This window comes from Aythya fuligula, chromosome 17 (genome assembly GCF_009819795.1).
Source record: "Aythya fuligula isolate bAytFul2 chromosome 17, bAytFul2.pri, whole genome shotgun sequence".
Classification (NCBI taxonomy): Eukaryota; Metazoa; Chordata; class Aves; order Anseriformes; family Anatidae; genus Aythya; species Aythya fuligula.
The window spans coordinates 6,285,660-6,304,345 of record NC_045575.1 but is presented as its reverse complement, the minus strand read 5'-3'; the positions used below and the strand labels follow the sequence as shown (position 1 = coordinate 6,304,345).

General features: G+C 39.4%; 1 protein-coding gene across 1 annotated transcript in view; it reads right to left on the bottom strand.

Moving 5' to 3' along the window:
• Positions 1-18,686, bottom strand: part of MED13L (mediator complex subunit 13L) — a 188,936-nt gene that overhangs the window by 38,736 nt on the left and 131,514 nt on the right. The window contains exons 5-11 of the mRNA XM_032198722.1: positions 12,372-12,517; positions 10,886-11,080; positions 10,319-10,510; positions 5,831-5,993; positions 4,894-4,998; positions 1,673-2,401; positions 65-287 (exon numbers count right to left, since the gene is read on the bottom strand). Coding sequence (XP_032054613.1) covers positions 65-287; positions 1,673-2,401; positions 4,894-4,998; positions 5,831-5,993; positions 10,319-10,510; positions 10,886-11,080; positions 12,372-12,517 — 1,753 coding nt within the window. The remainder of the gene's footprint in view (positions 1-64; positions 288-1,672; positions 2,402-4,893; positions 4,999-5,830; positions 5,994-10,318; positions 10,511-10,885; positions 11,081-12,371; positions 12,518-18,686) is intronic.

Here is an 18,686-nt window from a genome sequence, read left to right as displayed (position 1 = left end):
AGTGCACCACAGTACTATCCCCCCAGAGAGAACATTAATGACAAAAACTCTGGATTTACGTTACCTTGTTCTTTTTCAAAGGATCTTTTTCTGCCCCGAGTTTGCATTTTTTATTGCCAGTGAAGCTGTACTTTATGTCACCATCTTCAAAAGTGTAAGGGTCACTAGCATCTCCCAAGCCTTCTCCTGGTTGTTGTATTAGAGGCAAGGGATCAAGATAGTTCAGTGTCTGCACTGGTTTCTGTTCTTCCAAAATTTTAAACCGTTTATTAGGTTGTGCTAAGAGCCTGGAAGTAAAAATAAACAAGCAAACAAAGTCACCATGAAACAAACCAAGCATACCTTTTGCAGCAGAGAAAAAGAACAGTTCTTAAGATCTGTAGCTGTCACACACAAATACAGCCCATGTCTTATTCCATCCTTTTTGATATAGCAGGAATACAAGTTTTCTCTAATAAAGGATGCATTTGCCTACATTTAGTATCAAACACCCCACTGTAATAAGAACTTATACTTGGACAATGAGAAAAAAGTGAAACTTGTTACTAAATCAATATTCTTTGAAGTACATACATATAACCTTTTCAGCCTAGCAAGTTTTTATCAAAGTAATTATCAGTAATTATCAAAATCAATGTTGTCACAACTAAAAAAGTGTTCTTTAATTAATTCTAGCTTAGTCATTTTCATTAACTACTCTTTGCTGCATTTCTTCTACGCATTGTCAGAATGCAAAACTCATTTTTAAGCCTGCATGTAATTAATTCAGACACTCAGGCTACAGTTGATATGAAATATCTTTGCATAAAAGGAAACACATAAAAAAAGCTGAAAATTCTGTAACATTAGGTAGTTCACATTCCCTACTGAAGGAGACACTATTAGAAGCTGCAGCATTTCTAAGAGATCACATTTACTAATTTCTTTGTAGACAAGGCAGTCTGACAGTGTTTGCAGTTTCAACACCACAGAGGCTGAAGCAAACAGTAAAGGACCTATCTTGGCTTCACAGTACTGATGCCATTACAAAAAAGCAGGCTCATTCCATAATAAAGAATCAGCTATTACTTCTAGAAAGCGTGGGGTACAGTGCAATTTTAAAACCACACAATTGGAGAAACCGCACTGAAGTGCCTCTCCAGTGCCATAAACAGCGCCTCGCTAGCTGAAACCAAACACGTATGTTGCTGTAAAGTTGCAGAACTGAGCACAGATTTTGTTTTTATAAGCTTATTAAATTGCTTCCAATTGCTCAATTATTTTGATATAGGTTACAAAAAAGATTCATCAGTTGTTCCAATGTCCAACAGAAGGCTAGATATGAAAAAACAACGCGTATTACAACAGCACAATTCTACTTGAGTATTCAATGTTGACTCCAGCACACGTTGCCTTTGATGCTACAGTGAAGCCTTCTACCTGTTGCAGAACTTTTATTTGGCAGCAAAGAAATTAGATGAGAAAACTGCTATTAAAAATCTCTTTTCATTGGTTATTTTCCTACCAAATATCCCTGTCACACAAAACTACCAGGGAGAGGTCCCACCTTCTACACCCTCCTCGTCCCTATGCTTTTGGTATCAAAAGTGAATTGCATGCTTACAACCAAAAGCAGAGTTTCATTGTTGTTTAATACAATAAAACCAGCGTTCAGATCAATTTTCACTCTTACCTTTTCAGTGCAGTGCTGTCCGAGTTGACTTCCATCTTGGAATCATACCTCTCACATGGAAGATCCGGTGGCCTGAATTCTGGATCATCGCTCGGGGGGACGCTATAGGTCCTCCACATATCTAGTGACTCATTGTTCTGAATTAACCCACAATATAATGCTGTCTCACTGACCTCTGCCATCAGAGGTAACCTCGGTCCAACAAGAACTGTCCTATCTTCTAAGCTGGGCAACGGCTGGAGCTCCAGCCCACTGCCGTAGAGTGCTGGGTTTACAGGTACGGAAGGAGGGTCCAGGTTCTCCGCCTCCTGACCTCTTGGCTGGGGGCTAAGTGTGGGAGGCAGAGGGGAAGTAGGGGAATGGGGTGAATCCATAGGATTCATATTAATTTGCTTGCTTGGATTTCTAGCAGGTATAGATAGCGGCTTCTCATATTTTCTGGAATTAGGGACTTCTAAAGAGGGATCCATTCCTGCTAATCCCAGTTTCTGCCCTGACGTGTCCTGCTCCATGCACAGCTCTTCAGTCACAGAGGGCCGATGGTGAAATGGCATCATAGGCCTTTTTTGCAGTTTATCTCCTTTTTCCTGTCTTTCTGTTGTTTTGTGCTTTGAAGAGGCAGGAGGTGGCAACGACGAAGATGACGATGCTCCCACACTGAATCCTGGCTGATTTATCGTTGGGGGACGGCTGGAACCAGCAGCACAACGCTGTTTGAAAACCTTGTGCCTGGAAACAGAGACAAAAACAATTCAGTTGATGGTTTATAAAGTTATGTAATCTAATGGGATAAAAAAAGGATAGCATCAAGAATCTGAATCTATTCCTGATCATTTAACAGATTCTGGAAAAGTCATGTGATCCGCACCAGGCTGTTCAACTCAACTTGGCTGCAGCATCTCTGACCTATAAAATGGAGAATGACAGTCTCCAGAAAGGAGGATTTGAAGCAAAGAGGATTTAATGTTTACAAAAGCTCAGTACTGCTCAGATCAGCAGGTAATGAGAAAAATAAAATAAAAATCAGGCTGCTGTTTTCACTACCCTAAAGAAAGATAGCTTTTCAATAAAATGACTGCTGTGGAACTACACCACTGCTCTTGTACTCTGCTGAGCATCTGTTACTAAAGATATAGATCTGAATTGTTTTAGTCCACAGAGGCAATACACAGCAGAGTACTTTCATGTCAGTTTCCTCCAGGTCAGGTTAAATAAGTAAGTATAATTAGTTTAAAAAAAAAAATAAATATATATATATATACACACACATACACACACACATATATGAAGGAAACATAAATCACTCCATCCCTATTTTTGTTTATAAACTGCAATATCTATTAAAGAAAAAAAAACCTTCAAAACATGTAATATGCTTCTTATTCACAAAGATGAGATAAACTACATTCTTTCAAATAAGGTAGACTAATAGACTGAAGAAAACCCATTCTGCTTTTATGACTTAGTTATGAAAACATCCAGGTTTTATAGTACACAGTGGCTGTCAAATGGTACAAAGCACAACTACTTGTACTACGTCTTTTTCCTGTTTCCTCAGATGGTTATCTATGTTGTGTGGTATTGTCCTGACTTTATTTGTGTTTGTTTTCTTTGTGTTATCAGGAAATGTTACAAGTTCTCTGTGCCATAGGTGGTCCTTAGATGCAATCACCCATAATGCAGACCTAATGCCCTAGTAACTGAAGATTTGCCTTAAGCACGTGCTTACAGCATTTCCTTGAGCTGATTTCTCTATCATTTGCCACATGAATGTGACCCCAGAACTCAGTGACCCCAGAAATTTTTTTTAGATACTCTTGTTACTCTACACACAAAGCTGGTCAACAGAAGATTGCATTTGCTGCTATCTGACAACGCTTTATGATTCCATATTTAAGATCACATCTTCATATTTATGCTTGCATTTATACAGTACATGGGCACATATGACTAAACAATTATATTCATATGACTGTAGCTGTCCAGCTTCTCTGGCTGTACAGAGAACTGCATGGCACACATTTATTGCTGTTTGAAATCAGGTTCCTCCTTCACTTCAAACATAATGTTTAAATTTCCCTGTTGCTGTATTTACTACCTTCAGCATGATGTAGTCATCAGCGGAGGTGTTAAGAAACTGTGTGAAATTCAGCTGAACCTATCTATAGATTCAGGCTTCCATTACTGGTTCCCCAAGCTTTCCAGGGAAGTCTGGACTTCAGTTTTCTACCGAAAGCACTCGGTATCTCAACAAAAGATTTATCTGTTCCACATTCTTAAGCATATATACAGCCAATAATAATCAAGAGTAAAGAGCAAGGCTGCAGAAGAGCAACGCTTTCATTTAGAATACATCACAGTCTGTCCAGACTGAACGCTCTGCCCTCTGCATGACACACAGTTCCACTGCATCCCTTTATCTCTTCTTCTAAATACACAAAGAAGAACCTGCTTCATGAGAAGTCAAACACAAAAAGTACAAGGGCACAATCATGCTTCATTTCATTTTGTACAATGGAAATTTCTAAACAACAACTCTTCAGAGATCCAGAGAATGCTATATTCCTCAATTTCTATGACAGCCAAATCTATACTTAAAGCTCTACAGAGACTGCTGTGGCAGGTAACACATTTAAAGATTTGGTGAGACAATGCATTAATTTTAATATCACTAACTACAGCATTATTATCAAGCTTGCCCTGCTATTAAAAGAAAAACAGTAACAATAACAACAACAAAACAGCTATGCCTAAACCACCCAAAAAGCAGAGGATCATTTCAGCCACATCACTAGCCACTGTATTGACTGTAATTCCTGAGTAGATCCTTCTTGTAGTAGTAAAACAAACAAAACAAAACAAACAAACAAAAAAAACACAAATCAAACAACCAGATACCAAAGGATTTAATCAGCATGGCAGGATCAGCGTTTCTATTTGAAAAGCCTGAAGGATGAGCTCATTACAAATGAGAAATGTGTGAGTGATTCTAGTCCCCACTCTTCAGTCTGGGATCATTTTTCCACTTAAGGTGGAAAGTGCGGCAAGTGGACAATGACAAGAGATGCTTATTAATCACCTGAATGTGATTGATGTGCACAATTTTGATATTAGTTTCCTCATTTCGGAGCTAAAACATAACTCACTTTGAAAAGCACGCCGCTGTTTGAATCGAACATGCTCTTTCAATATGAGAAATGCTTACTGTCTTCGAAGCTCACCTGGAACAAGAACAACTGACTCTTTGGACTGGATCCACAAAATCCCAAGAAACAGTATTGTTAGGAACTTCCTCTTCCAAATTTGCAGTTGTAATTTGACTCCTCCTGAGGAATAAACAATTTTAGTAATCATCACCTTGTGTAAAACAAAACTTAAAGAATACACATGCATAAATTCACATGTTAGCCTCAAATAAATTACTTTATTCTACTTCACCTTTGAAATAGAATTGCATATTTAACAGTAATTCCCTCTGGTACACCTAGAAACTCACAGTCTGATTTGTATGGGAGGATGTTACCAGCTCTAAAACAGATAGTTTTGTCTGGAGTTTGAACACAAGAAACAAGGGCCAAGCAATTTAAACTGCATCTGAAAATTCTTCTGACGTATCCAATAAGTAAATTGTACAGAAATACTGAAAAAATAAGGATTTTTAGGGCACATCATGCCATGAATAGACTTTAAAATTCAAGGCATACAATACTAACAGAAATACTTTACCATATCCTTATTGATTGGAATTTTAGTCCAGCATATGTAATGTAATGCTTTACAAATATTACCCATAGGGTTCTAAATATCAAACGTATATTCTTTGTTCTTCACTACTTGTAGTCTAGGAACTAAAACTGGAGCAAGACACTGCAATCGTTAAAACTGAAAATATCTAGCTGAAGGCACCTACTATAGATTTTTAACCTCAAAGCCTATCGCAATTAACATATGCAAGTGCAAACACAATGTTAATAGTGTTAGGAGTTTTCAGCTGAATGCAGTAACAAATTTTCTTTGATAATGCTGTTCTGCATCATTAGCTTTGATTAGTGTCAAAAAAACTCTGTCAGAATAGCATTATCTAAGGCACAATTATTAACATTTCAACTACATATTATGTGTTATTAATAATAAAAAATATCAGGAGTGCTGCCTTACTTGGACTGTGACCTGTTGAGGATGCATTCCTTCCAGACACGGTGAACCATATGATTGTGAAATTTTGGAGTAATCTTGCTTGATTTCTTTGGACTGTGTACACTGACTGTCCCCTCCTGTACAGCTGAATGGCTGATACTGCTCTGAGAACATCCGCTTTCTCCTGGAATATAAATTAAGAATTAATGTTAGAGCATAATTTATGTATACTATTTGAAAGCAAGAACCAGTTGTTTATACTCAAGATAAAACCTCAATGAAGAAATGAATGGAATACTGTGACACTATTTCTTTAAGTTATGCTTGAATTGATATATCAGAATCAAAACTTGCTTCAGTAAAACCTTACAATTTGGATGTGTACATTACAGAAATTGTTCAACAACTGATTAGTATATACTAGCAACGTAGTATGTGAGATTCTCAATAATACTGCATGATTATTGAAGAGATAACTAGTGAAAATATAACTCCAACAGTTAATAACCTGAAATTTCCAATTTACATTCCATACTTCATTTCTTTCTGTCTGTGATGCAGAAACTTTATCAGTTATTGATAAATAAGCAGATGTTTCTTTCTCTACTATGAAATGTTTTTGTTCATATTAATGGAAGTCTACTACAGTCATCCTTAAAAACCCAAACTGGAACAGCAGAGGGAGCTTTAGGCTCATTTGGCCTGGCAGCTGAGTAACGCTGTATTCTGTGCTCTGGATGGAAAACTAAGTAAGGATATGCCGCATTTTAACAAGGTCACATCAGTGTACAGAACACTTTGTCCTTCTGCCTGACTCAAATTAAAAGCCTTAAGAATGAAACGCTGAAAGTATTCACTGCCATACATCACTGCATCTAACAAGGCAGTTCTGCTGATTTCCACTAGGTCACTTTTTAAAATACACCTTTTAAAATTGCACACAAGCTGCCTAACTCCCTATCTTCTCTCATTCTTCACGCTTACAGTTATTTCCTCCAGTCGGAACTTTCCTGCTTCTCTTTTGGCAAAGAATGCTAATAAAAAGGAGGCAGTCAGAAACACGTTCCCAGACATGCTGAGGCCAGAGGCTCTGACAATTTGTTTCACTGGCTTTCAGATGTTTTACTTCGTTTATGAACATGACACGGTAACAAACAGCGCACACACGTACACATTGTGTAAGTTAACAGCAGGAGAGTTAGAAGTGGTGGTTCGGAAAAAATAGTGCAATGGACAGGGGGAGATAGGAGGTAAGGGAGGATAACTAATGGGCTACCAGAGCTTTGAAATTACATTTGAATGCATTACCTATTGCTTTCCAAAATTCTGTAGTATGTTTATACACACAGTGCAGCTAGATGTGCCATAGTACGAAATGGCACTTCACAGCAGGCACAAGCGTTTCATTCTCATACTCTGACACTGATTTCTAGCCATGAAAATCACTGACAAGATACGGGAACACACATGGACATCCAAATAACTGTCATATAATGGTGTAAATACAACAGGAGGCAAACAGCCACTCACCAGTGGTCACTTGGTAATCCCACTGCTGCACCCTGGTCCTACACGTGAAAAAATCCTATTCCCTAGTTTCAGTGGCAAATTATTTTGTTCCATACTTTAGACCCAATCATATAAAGTATGCTTGGTAGAGCATACTGAAGAGATACCGAAGTCTATCCTGTTTCATCCCTGATCAAATATTGAATTGAAAAAAGGAAAAAGGAAAAGAAAAAAAGAAAAAAAAAAAAAAAAAAAAAACAAACAACCCCTGCACCTCTCTGCTAATGGTAGCTTCCCACCAGCCAATTTATTCTAACACTTAATTATCCTTACTCAGAGAAAGTTTTTCCCCATGTTTAACCTAGATTTGCTTTGCTCTAGTTTAAATTCATTACTTACTGGTTGCAGAAAAAAGATTAGTCTTTTTCCCTTTTATGTCTCTGAAGATTGTTTCACTGTCTCTCCTTCAAATTTCTCTTCTCTAGACTAAACAACCTCAATTCTTTCCATCTTTCCCTGTGGGCCCTGTTTGCAAAATCTATAACCATTCGTACTGCGCTTTTCTGGACTCCATCCAGTGTGTCCACATCTTTGTTTAATAATGGTGCTCAAAACTGGACATGGAACTACAACCACATTTTTACCAGTCCAGGGCAGAACTGAAGGATTATTCATGTGCCTCAGATTAACCCAGTTTATGTATCCCATTTACCAATTCCAAACAGCATGCCATGTTTTTCCAATCCATTTCTCCAATTTGTCAAGGTCTTTTAAAATCGTAAATGATACAATATAATGGAATCCTTTCGTTATTCACAGAGGAGGCACCAGTTTCATATTGCCCTCCTAAACAACAGCAGAAAACTGACAGAAATTGCGGGTGCCAGATCGAACGGTCTGAACATTTTTTAGATGTTAATAGCTTTTAAGCATTGAACTCGCTTGTGATATTATATAAATTTCTTAGGGATCTGAAAGATTTAAAAATACAATGGCAATTTTGCACATTTTAATCTGCATCAGATACTTTAACAATCCCTAGATTATTTAGAAGTAGATTGTCTTGCTTCAGTTACTAATAAAGTAACTTGCTTTTTCCTTATTTAAACTATCAATTGCCTTGAAAAATACTATTCAAGGTGAGTTTATATCTCAGATTCTACTTGAGTAGAATTATTAGCAGTAGATACTCTGTATTTTTTTTATTGTATTCATTCACAAGCACTGTTCATGGACAAGTACTTCCATGGCAGTGGAGATGATGATGATTTTCCTGGGTTTTGCATCAAGATTGATCCTCTTCATCTGACAGAGGTATCTATTAAGTGCTAAGCCAGCCCAGTATCTCCCTACGCCTCCGTGAGGGTATTGAAAGGATTCCTCAGCCCCATCTGGGAGCTTACTCTCCCAGAAACTTGTAGGAACTTCATGTCTCCTGCTCTGTCATGGCAGACACTAATCAACAAGCTCAAAAAAAGTGTATTTAGTGTTTTGCAACTGCTTCAAATACTTTCAAAAATAAAGTTTAAATCCATTATTCCGCTCATGTACTTTGGGCAGCATGAACAGATGCTCCTTGACAGATGTGTATTGAAGATTCCACTGCAATGAAGGCTGAAATGTTTCTGAGAGGCCTCTGGCAGAAGGCTGTCCAGTGGGGAGTGGTCTCTAACGATTTTGCTAACTGAGACAATCTGAGAACTGAGAACTCTATTCCGAAAAATTTTCATTTGCAAAGCATAAAGCATGCCAGTGCTTGTGAAATCATTATTAAGAAAAGTTACAAGGCAATTGCGAGAATGCTGGGGGAGGAATGTGGATAAATAATACCTGCTGCGGAGAGCAGAGAGGATACAGCCAGTGGTACCCGTTGAAAGGAGATGAGGCAGTGGGCACAAATTGAAATACAGGAAATTGCATTTAAACATGAGAAATAACTTTTTCTTGTGAAAGCAGTCAGCTATTGAAACAGGCTGTCCAGAGAGGCTGTGAAGTGTCTGATATTGGAGATACTCAAAACCTAAGTGGATGATGTCCTGAGCAGCCTGCTCTGCCTGGCCCTGCCTTCTGCAGGCAGATTGGATGAGATGATCTCCAGACGTCATTTCCCACCTCAACTATTTTGTGATTCTGTTATTAATTGGTAGGTTCATAAAAAACATGTTCAGAAGACAATCTATACAGAAAAAAATAGCTGTAAACATACCTTGAAAACATTTTTTTGAACAAAAGTCAGTTTATTTTTTTCCCGTATCAGATAGTTCATTTTTTTCTTTTACTTCTTCATCTTAGATGTTTGCACACAAGCATACGTTTGACTCCTCTATTCCAAAGTCCTTGTTTGCACACAAATGTATGACTCCTCCGTTCCTTAGTCCTCACTTGAAACTGCAATACTGAATTTGTTGCAACGTAACTTCCCTAACAACAACTAATGTGAAGATCTCATCTGCATCCCGGATGACAACAGACTGTATATATATTTATTTTCATTTCTGAGGAGCAACAGGGTATATTTATTTATTTATAAGAAGCAAAATACTAAGGATCTAGCACCCTACCTACCAAATATTTGGATAGCTTCCAAGATTACAACTACTATGGATCCAATTGCTTGAAAGGGGCATACTCCACCCAGACAAAATGGGTATAACGCACGTATAACGCAGCGCTCTGTGTGCCACTTGCAGATGATGCAAGTCCATATCTGACCCCATTTGGGAAGCCCAGCTCTTTGTCACCAGTTCCGGAGACTTGTACTTTTCTTTTGACTGGCCCCTAATTAAAACCCAGCTGTCGTGGGTAGCTAGTATTTGCAAATTTTTATTCCACCAACACAAATAACTAGTTAAATGCTCTATTTCTAGTTCTGTACAAAATGAGCTACATATTCCTGTACGTTCACTACACCCTTGTACAACAATGAATCAACACTCTCCTCCCACTGTGAGCTACGCAAAAATGGAAGAATGACTGCAGCCTGCTGGGCATATTGCTTACCCATAACAGCCTGCTCTGGAGAAGTGGGTGGAGTGAGTGGCATCCCACAGGTACTAGCAGGATCTTTCATGCTTCCAAGTCCCTGCTGTCCCACATTTATATGGCCTCCAGTATTGGCAGCATTCTGTGACACAGGAATGTCACTCTGGGAGATGAGAACAAAGGCTGAAGGATACACCATCCTTACACCACCTAGAAAGAAATGGAAGAACAAAAGTCTTAAACATACCATATAATATTCAGCAGCCCTAGTCTCTTCTACTTGTTTTCAATGTCAATTAGACAAAACTTATCTGAAATACAAAGAGCTAACGAAATTCACATACTAATAAACATTCAGCCCTCTACAACCAGTACAGGGATGAAACAAGTAGCTTGATAATGTGAATAATAGCATGTGGGATACAGGGAGTAAAGAAGCTTGAGGCAAGATAACTAGTCAGATGTTCCAGTGTCAAGAGAGCTACAAGAGAAGATAGGAAAATTATAATAGCTGTTTCTGATTAATTAGATTTTTTTTAAGCATGTGGAAGAAGAAAATCCTTCAGGCAGAATACTGAAACTTACCAACAATGACTTCAACTGCCACAGGGAAATCGTTGTCATATCCCAGCTCTTCTTCCTCTTTCATCCCTTCTTTTTTCTTCAGCACCATAGGGTAAAAATACTGCCATTCCTCCATCAGCTTACGCGTTGCTGGGTCTGACATCTTATATGACTGGCCCGTGAGTGTACCATTCAAACCATAAGGACTCACCAAAACTGCAAAATAAGAAACAATAGTGCCTACAGTACGTGTATTCCAATAATATCAGGCATTCTGTGCCCAGCTTGACTCAATATTCCATTTGTGTGCTGATTTAAGGAGCTGTCTTCAGGGAAAAGCCACTGCAAAATCAGGTAAGGGCATGGATTTAAAGCTTCATGTCACTGCGTTAGCAAACTTACTGAGCCAAAAAACTTTTTTTTTTTTTTTTTTTCAGTTTAGACTAACGATATCAACACTGAAGTTATCACGTGTACTGGAATGATACTCACCATGGCAAAGGTATGGCCATATACGGAAATAATGGGAGACAGATACTCAACAACAGTTTTGTGTTTTTTTTTTTTTGTTTGTTTGTTTGTTTTACCAGAACACATGATGCTAGGGCCTTCTCAGCATTAAAAAGGATAGAAACAGTACCTGAAGAATACTACAGCCATGACAAACAGGGAAAACTAGTTGCTCTATGACAGATACTTCTATTCAGACTCAGTTTTGCTTTTAGTCATATTTGATTTGAGAGACTAATCAACTTAGCTCACTGAAATAAAATCTTAAATGATTTAAGTGTCTACACTTCTGCCAAAACTTCACATTTTGTAATGAAACATTTTTCAACAAAATTTCTACAAGCACTCATTTTCTAATCTCTCGGTGTTTCTTTAATGTTTAACTTTATAAAGATCTCTTGCTTTGATTACTTTGAAATTACAATTTCAGACTGTAATAACAGTATAACTCAATGACTGAATTATTCCAAACTTGGGGGGTAGAGATTTGCACTGCAATTGCATCATGATTTTAAGAAGCTGTAACTTAGTTCTGTAAAACCCTAATTTCTTACACTGGCAAATATATAATCAGACTTTTCATTCTTTCTGATGTACCTTCAACCCTCAGTATTAGTATCCCTGCAGTATTAAAGTCATGGGTTTGAACCCACTGACCTAGACACCATGCAAGAAAATGGAATCAATGCACTCATGTTTTAAAATAATAAGTCCTTCAACAAAAAATATACACTTCTTTTTATTTACTATATATGCATACTTTCAGAACCCATATTAATGAACAGAAAGCTCTGGAAATTTTGCAGACAATTTATGGCTAGCTATAGTTTTGAGGTCCTAACAACATTTTGCCTCATGTCCACAATTTCCTGAAAAGAAATTTAAGTTATTTGAAGAATTCCTTAATCTTATTTTAATTCACCTCTGAAGATAACATCACCAGGAGCCACACAGCAGTGAGGATAAGCACATGACGTTCCCAAACTACCTCCCTTACCTTGGAATGGCGATGGTGAGGACTGGGCCATATGGATATGCTCCTCGTTGATCAGGTAGATTGGCTGGTGTTGAGCAATCTCCACACTGGTGCACACATTGCTTTCCCCATGAAGAAAGAATGTGAAGGCACATGACAAATGTTCACTGGAGATGTGGGGAGACAAAAAAGAAACAAATGTAATTAGCATGTTAATGAACTCACAGGAGTGATTTCATAGCCTCAGAGGCCAAACTGGCTCAAAATACGCTCTTAGGGTTTGTCACTTGTGGCTACTGAGTGCAGTGTCAAGGACTGACTGATGATCTTGTACAACAGAACGACCTCTCCCTGGACAGCTATTTAACAGTGCTGGCACCTCTCTCAAAGATGCGTTTTCCAGCCTGTTTCGGTTAATAAGATCATTACAAACAAAGAGGCCCTTAACCAGGATTTAAGAGGTAAAAATAAGGGTCTTCAGAAAGAAAAGGCAGTTCTTCAAAATTAACTCTGAAACTGATTCTAGCTGAACAAGAGTAGGGAAGGAACAGGAAGATGATTGTACAACACCTCATGAGAACCTCCATTAGAGGAAATAAAAGCATTTGTTACAAGAAGCTGGCAATGGTCTAAGATGAACAACAGATCAGCTACTGATGATCAAATTTGATTTAAAGTGAATGCTATTTAAACCTTTCCTACTTAATTCCACCCATTAAGTAACTCCCATCATTGCCAACTATTTACCTAAATATCCCTTGCAACAAAGTCACAAGAAAAAAAAAACGCACAACCATGTTTCATGCTTTTTTATCATTGTGATCAGCGAAAAATGTACAAAGCTGCAGTGGTAATGATGCGGTGACTTTTTGGTCCGATACAATAGCTGCACGTAGTTTTACAGCTGCTGGCTTTGGCACAGGACCAGCCATCATTTTCAAGCCACCTCTTAACTACCTTGACCAAAATGGATTAACGCAGGCAACTGCATTTAATACGACCAACTGCTCAACTACTGCTTCTTTCTAAACAAAGCACTGATGGGCTGGAACAGGACACTGTTTGCATCTCACTAAATCCCGGTATGACTCCACACATCGTGTAGAACAAGTTTTCATCCCACAGCATAAGTTAGCCATCTGTAAGCCTCAGACATTTCCAGAGGAAAACAGAAAATGGTCAGCTGAGAAAATCTGGAGGGAAAATGTCCCTTAAGTGAAAGAGAGCAGCGAGACTTCCTTGGTGCTACCATTCTGTACCCAGAGGCACTTTGTGGCATTTATTTAATACTATGAAATAAAAGGGTTTTGTAGATTTCCATTTTCACAAAGAAAAGAAATTTCAAGTTACAGGGAACAAAGGGGCCCAGGTATTCCTACCCGCCCATCTTTCTTGCCCCACGTTAAAGGGAAAAGCAACTAACAGGAATGGACTGTGTGCATCCAAGAAACACAAAAATAAAAGACCAACTATACCATCGAAACCCATTACTTCCCTGACATAGGACAATAGCCTTGAATGTAAAGAAGATCCTACTAAATACAAAAGGCTGCGAAATCTGGTGTAAGATCAAGCGGGAGGATAATCTCTGCAATGAGTTCTGCGTGCAGCAGGTCAGCCTCTCTAAAGGAGAGAGCAAAGCTATTTGTAAAGGAGTCATTTTCAACTCCTGTCTTTAGGATATTACACAGAAATCCTCCTGATTCTGCAAGCGTCCTACAGTGTTTGCCTATGAAAGTCTTGCTTGTCTTCTATTGAACTGCAGGAAAAATAGCCTTCTGGGACCACACAGGGACCCTTTCAAGCCTCTTGCAAAGAGGTCTGGCACGAACAAATCACGTGCCATCTTATGCAACAGTCACAACCGACCATAAACACTGTCAGAATCAGAAATAGACAAAACCAGAGTTTGAGAGACAAAAGATTCGTTTGTTTTTCCAGGGAAGGGAATACGTCTCACTATTTTTTTCAGAGAATCAGCTAACACTGAAATTAATGATTAAGTTCAGAAAATGAAATAGCTTCAGATTAAAAAAAAAAAAACAAAAAACAAAAAACAAAAACAAAAAAAAACAACCATACAGCTAATTACAGACCAAAAAAAATATCCAAATACAGTACTAGGTCCAGTTTTGTTTCCTGAAACCATGGCACATCACAGAAGAACCACACTAGCGTGGCCAGCAGCACACACTCGAGCAGTGAAGGACGGAGCACGGCCAGCACGAGGCATGCACAGAGCACACACGGTGAGCACAGAACCCGCCAGGCATGGCTGCACCCCACTGCCCTTCCTGCTCCTCTTCCTCAGCCTTCCTCCCTCCTCCTGGGGTGGCCCCCAGCACCCACAGGAACGCTATGCTCCCTCCGGTGCCAGCATTGGTGCCACAAGATCAGCTTTCAAGACAAAAATTGTAAAGATCAAGGCCCGGAGACTTCCTGCACTCCCAACAAGTTTCTGGCAGATGCTGAGTAGAATATTTACTTGAGTAACAAATAGGAATTTTATTTCAAGAAAATAGTGTCAGCGCCCGGTGATGTATTCCACTAAGGCACGTCCACCCCAGCCTGCTGACATTCCTGACTTTAGTACATTTCACACAATTCCTTAAATACCAAGCTGCAGAAATCACCCTGGCTGCAGACGGGACACATGGCCGGATGAAATTCATGCAGCAAATTTACCAACAGCCTGATTTCGCAGGCAGACCGAGCTCTCAGACTCTGCTTTTCGGAACCACCTCGGCATACACCAAGACCTAGGTACTTCAGCCCAAGTCTCTAAAACCCAAACGTTGTTCCAGTCCTCACTAGAACCCTCCAACCGCATTTTCTCCACGCCCTGTGCTGCTGACCAACCTACTGCTCTCCTAGGGCTAAGGAAGGCGCCGTACAACAGCTCCACACAGGGTACATCATGCTGGAGATCTGAAGATGCTCAGCACCATGTTCAGACTGATTTTCTTTTTGAAATTTAAATGCATTCAGAAACAGAAGCTGTCAGGCTTTGGAATCCCACTCCACAATCTCTGCAGATTCATAAACCTACCTGTTTCTGTGCCTTCTTTTATCTCTCTGCCATTTGAAGTTATCACAAAGCACCAAGAGGCCTGTGAAATGGCTTCCAGGCCATCTCCCCTGTTCTCTGAAGTCTGCTGCGCCACCTTGAGCTGCCAGTTCATAGCGGCTCAGAACCAGCACAGTAACAGAAGCACTACCACGTTTCAACAGCTGCGTTACACGCTCTCTCTGCACAGATTAAAGGATTGCGCAGGGAACGAGACCAGCTTTACAATCACGCTTTTGAGCTTGTATTGCTATGCAAATGAAAGAAAGAAGGGCCAAAACGTCCTCAGGTGGAAGGGTGACAGCAGGATGGCCATCCTGAGCAAACTGCCAGGCAGCGCAGCGTGCCTCACGGACCCTGGGAGCTCCCCATCAGGAATCAGGAGGCCCAAGCATCTGATGGATTTAAAAATGTTGGGAGCATTCAGAATTATTTAAGCCTTGGGTGTAGTATGAAGTGGAAATGCTTAGTGATACTTTTATGACCTTACACTTCATATATTCGTGATAAAGACTTCAGCTGGATTTACTCAGCCTGCTACCGCTTAGAGTTTAAGGTTTTTAATTCCTTCCTTTCCTTTTTTTTCTTTTGTCCAGGCATACGAACAGTGCCACCACAGCCAGTGGTAGTTGCAGTGACTTCCCATCACAAAACTTCAATACAGATTTTCGTAAGACCTATTCTTTTACCCTCTTTTATAAAAATTGAAAGCATCTTAAAGGAATGCAAATCTATACAGTACCTCTGCTATGCCACGCAGGACTCATCATCCCCTTTTCACAGGCGTTTTTTCCAAAAACCTCTCTTTCCCTGAGAGGTGACTGACAGCTGCCGCAGCTGTGATGTCACATTCCCAAACAGAGTATTTTGTGCTATTTCCAGCTGTAGCTGCATTCAGGCCAAGCTCTAAGAATGCTGAGCACTGTGGTCTTGAGCCAGCAAATTCTTGAGCATATACTTTAAGGACTATTTCCAATCTATTTGCTGAAAAGAGACTTATTTACTAAAATTAAAGTCATTACTTAAGTAAAAGGCTTCTATTAATAGAAATATAAAGAAAAAAATCACACTGCAATTCCACAGTGACAAATATTGCATGTCATTTCACTTAATTGAACTTTGAATCTGTTCTTTGTGTAGGAAACTAATCCTACTATGCTTTAAGAGCAAGGAAATTGATGAGGAAAACCCCAAAAAGAAATAGCAATGTTATCTTTTCTTTTTTTTTATTGTAACACAAGCAAACATCTGTGTCCTCCTCCTAAGTGCTACAGGTACTTTTGTTTTCTCCTCTATTAGCCATACAAAGCAAACAAGATTTATCACAGAAAATCCTTTCAATAAAGACTATTTTCATTTATCAGGCCTTCAGTTTGGCACCTCATCACCTGCAACTGGCAATAACTGTCTTTCAGATACTTCCTCTGGGATCTCCATTCCCTTAAATAACTTCTGAGATACCTAAAAGGTACCTAAATCTCTTTTTAATGCAACATTTAGGACTTCCCATAATCTTTCTGAACACCATTCCCTCCGTTACTATAAATGACTTAAAGGAAATACATGAGTTTAAATTTATGTATATATAAAAATCAGATGAGAACTATGAAAACATGATGAGGTTTATACTACACAACATTGGCAGAGAAAGGAGAACATCTGATGGATTTATTATCTTACTTTTCCCATATGTAGTAGGTTTATATAAATACCTGACAGAAAATGAGCGAGTCTGCATTCAAATTTTAAAGGGCTTATTTCCCTACAACTAATGTCAATGAAAAAAAAAATGCTGAAAAATTGCATTTCATAACTGAGCTCTGAATGCATGTACAAAATGAGAACATGCACACGTGGATTATATGAAGCACTTTGACAAATGTTATTCTCTCTTACTCTAAATTAAGACTGTATGTATTACATGTTCTAAAACCCTCTCATCACCGGTACAGTTGTTGAAATGGTCGTTTATCATCATAAATGTAACCCCAGTCTTGGGTACACTTTTGCTCTTTTGGAGCACACCTTAGAACTTCTCTTCCTAACACAGGCACCAGAACGTTGAGCTCAAGCTGCCAGGCTGCTGGCTGTCATGTTTCTCTCCTTTAGTTTGTAAGCTATTGTCAGTAAAGCCACTGACTGCTTTAATAATTTTTTGGTTGTTGTTTAATAAAGAATAATCTCTATTGCTGTTCTAGTTCCCCTCAAAATTAGGGTTGGGATCTGAAAGTCCCCAAATCACAGTTACCCCAAAATAGCTTTATTAACAAGCATGATCTAAGAAGAGGCAACAGTAAGCCATGAGCATTAGCCTCATTTGTATGATGGTGTGTTTTCCTAATCACTTGGTTGATGTGGTATACGAAAAAGAGCACATGAAAAGGCTCGGCACCAACTGGGAACATAAGAGTAAGAACATAATGACAGTTTCCTCCGCGTTTGTCTCAAGCAGCAGGACAGCTACGAGCGGGTCACAGCGATGGTCCAGGCAGGAGACGGCAGCACCTGGACACCCACAGCCCCCAGCATGCACAAACACATGTCAGGACATCAATAGCACAGTTTGAAAATTACCTCTTTTTAAATAATCTGGATATAAATATCACCAGTGAGGTCTGAATTTGACAAAGCTCCTCCAACTACAGATTGAATGTATTGGGAATGGAGAAGAGAGGCTTTTTGCTTTGGTTTTTAATCACACCTTTCCCAGCTCCTATGCTCATCCTTAAATGAGCAGTGGTGCGCTCCCAGAGCACCTGCATCTGCAGGACACTTCTCTATGACATACAATGGTGCAATTTAGGAACTGGTGCTGCAGGGACCTGCCAAGCAGCTGTGTTGAAAGAGGAAGCTTCTCCGCACATACTGCGAGTGCAGAAGAGGACTTGGAACTGAGACTTCATCAATAGCAGCTAATTAAAAAAAAAAAAAAAAAAAAAAAAAAAAAGGCTGGGACCCATTTTCTGGCCCTTACAAGAAACAGCACAGCCAGAGGATCATATGGTTAAACCCTCCTCATCTCTCCCCCAAAGGGAGGCATTATCCACACTGATTTACTGGAACCAGCCCTTGGCCCTTGTTAGCCCCAGAACCTCTCCCGGGCTTTGCCTTGGTCGAGTGCTGGCTGCCACTGCCTGAAGCCAAGCAGGGAGCACGCAGCAATTAGGCAGACGGGATGATTGCAGGCCCCTTCTCGAGACCAGGACCTGTCTGGTCTAATAACTGGTGTACATACAGCCTGAGAAGCAAAACATTTCCGTGCTATTTCT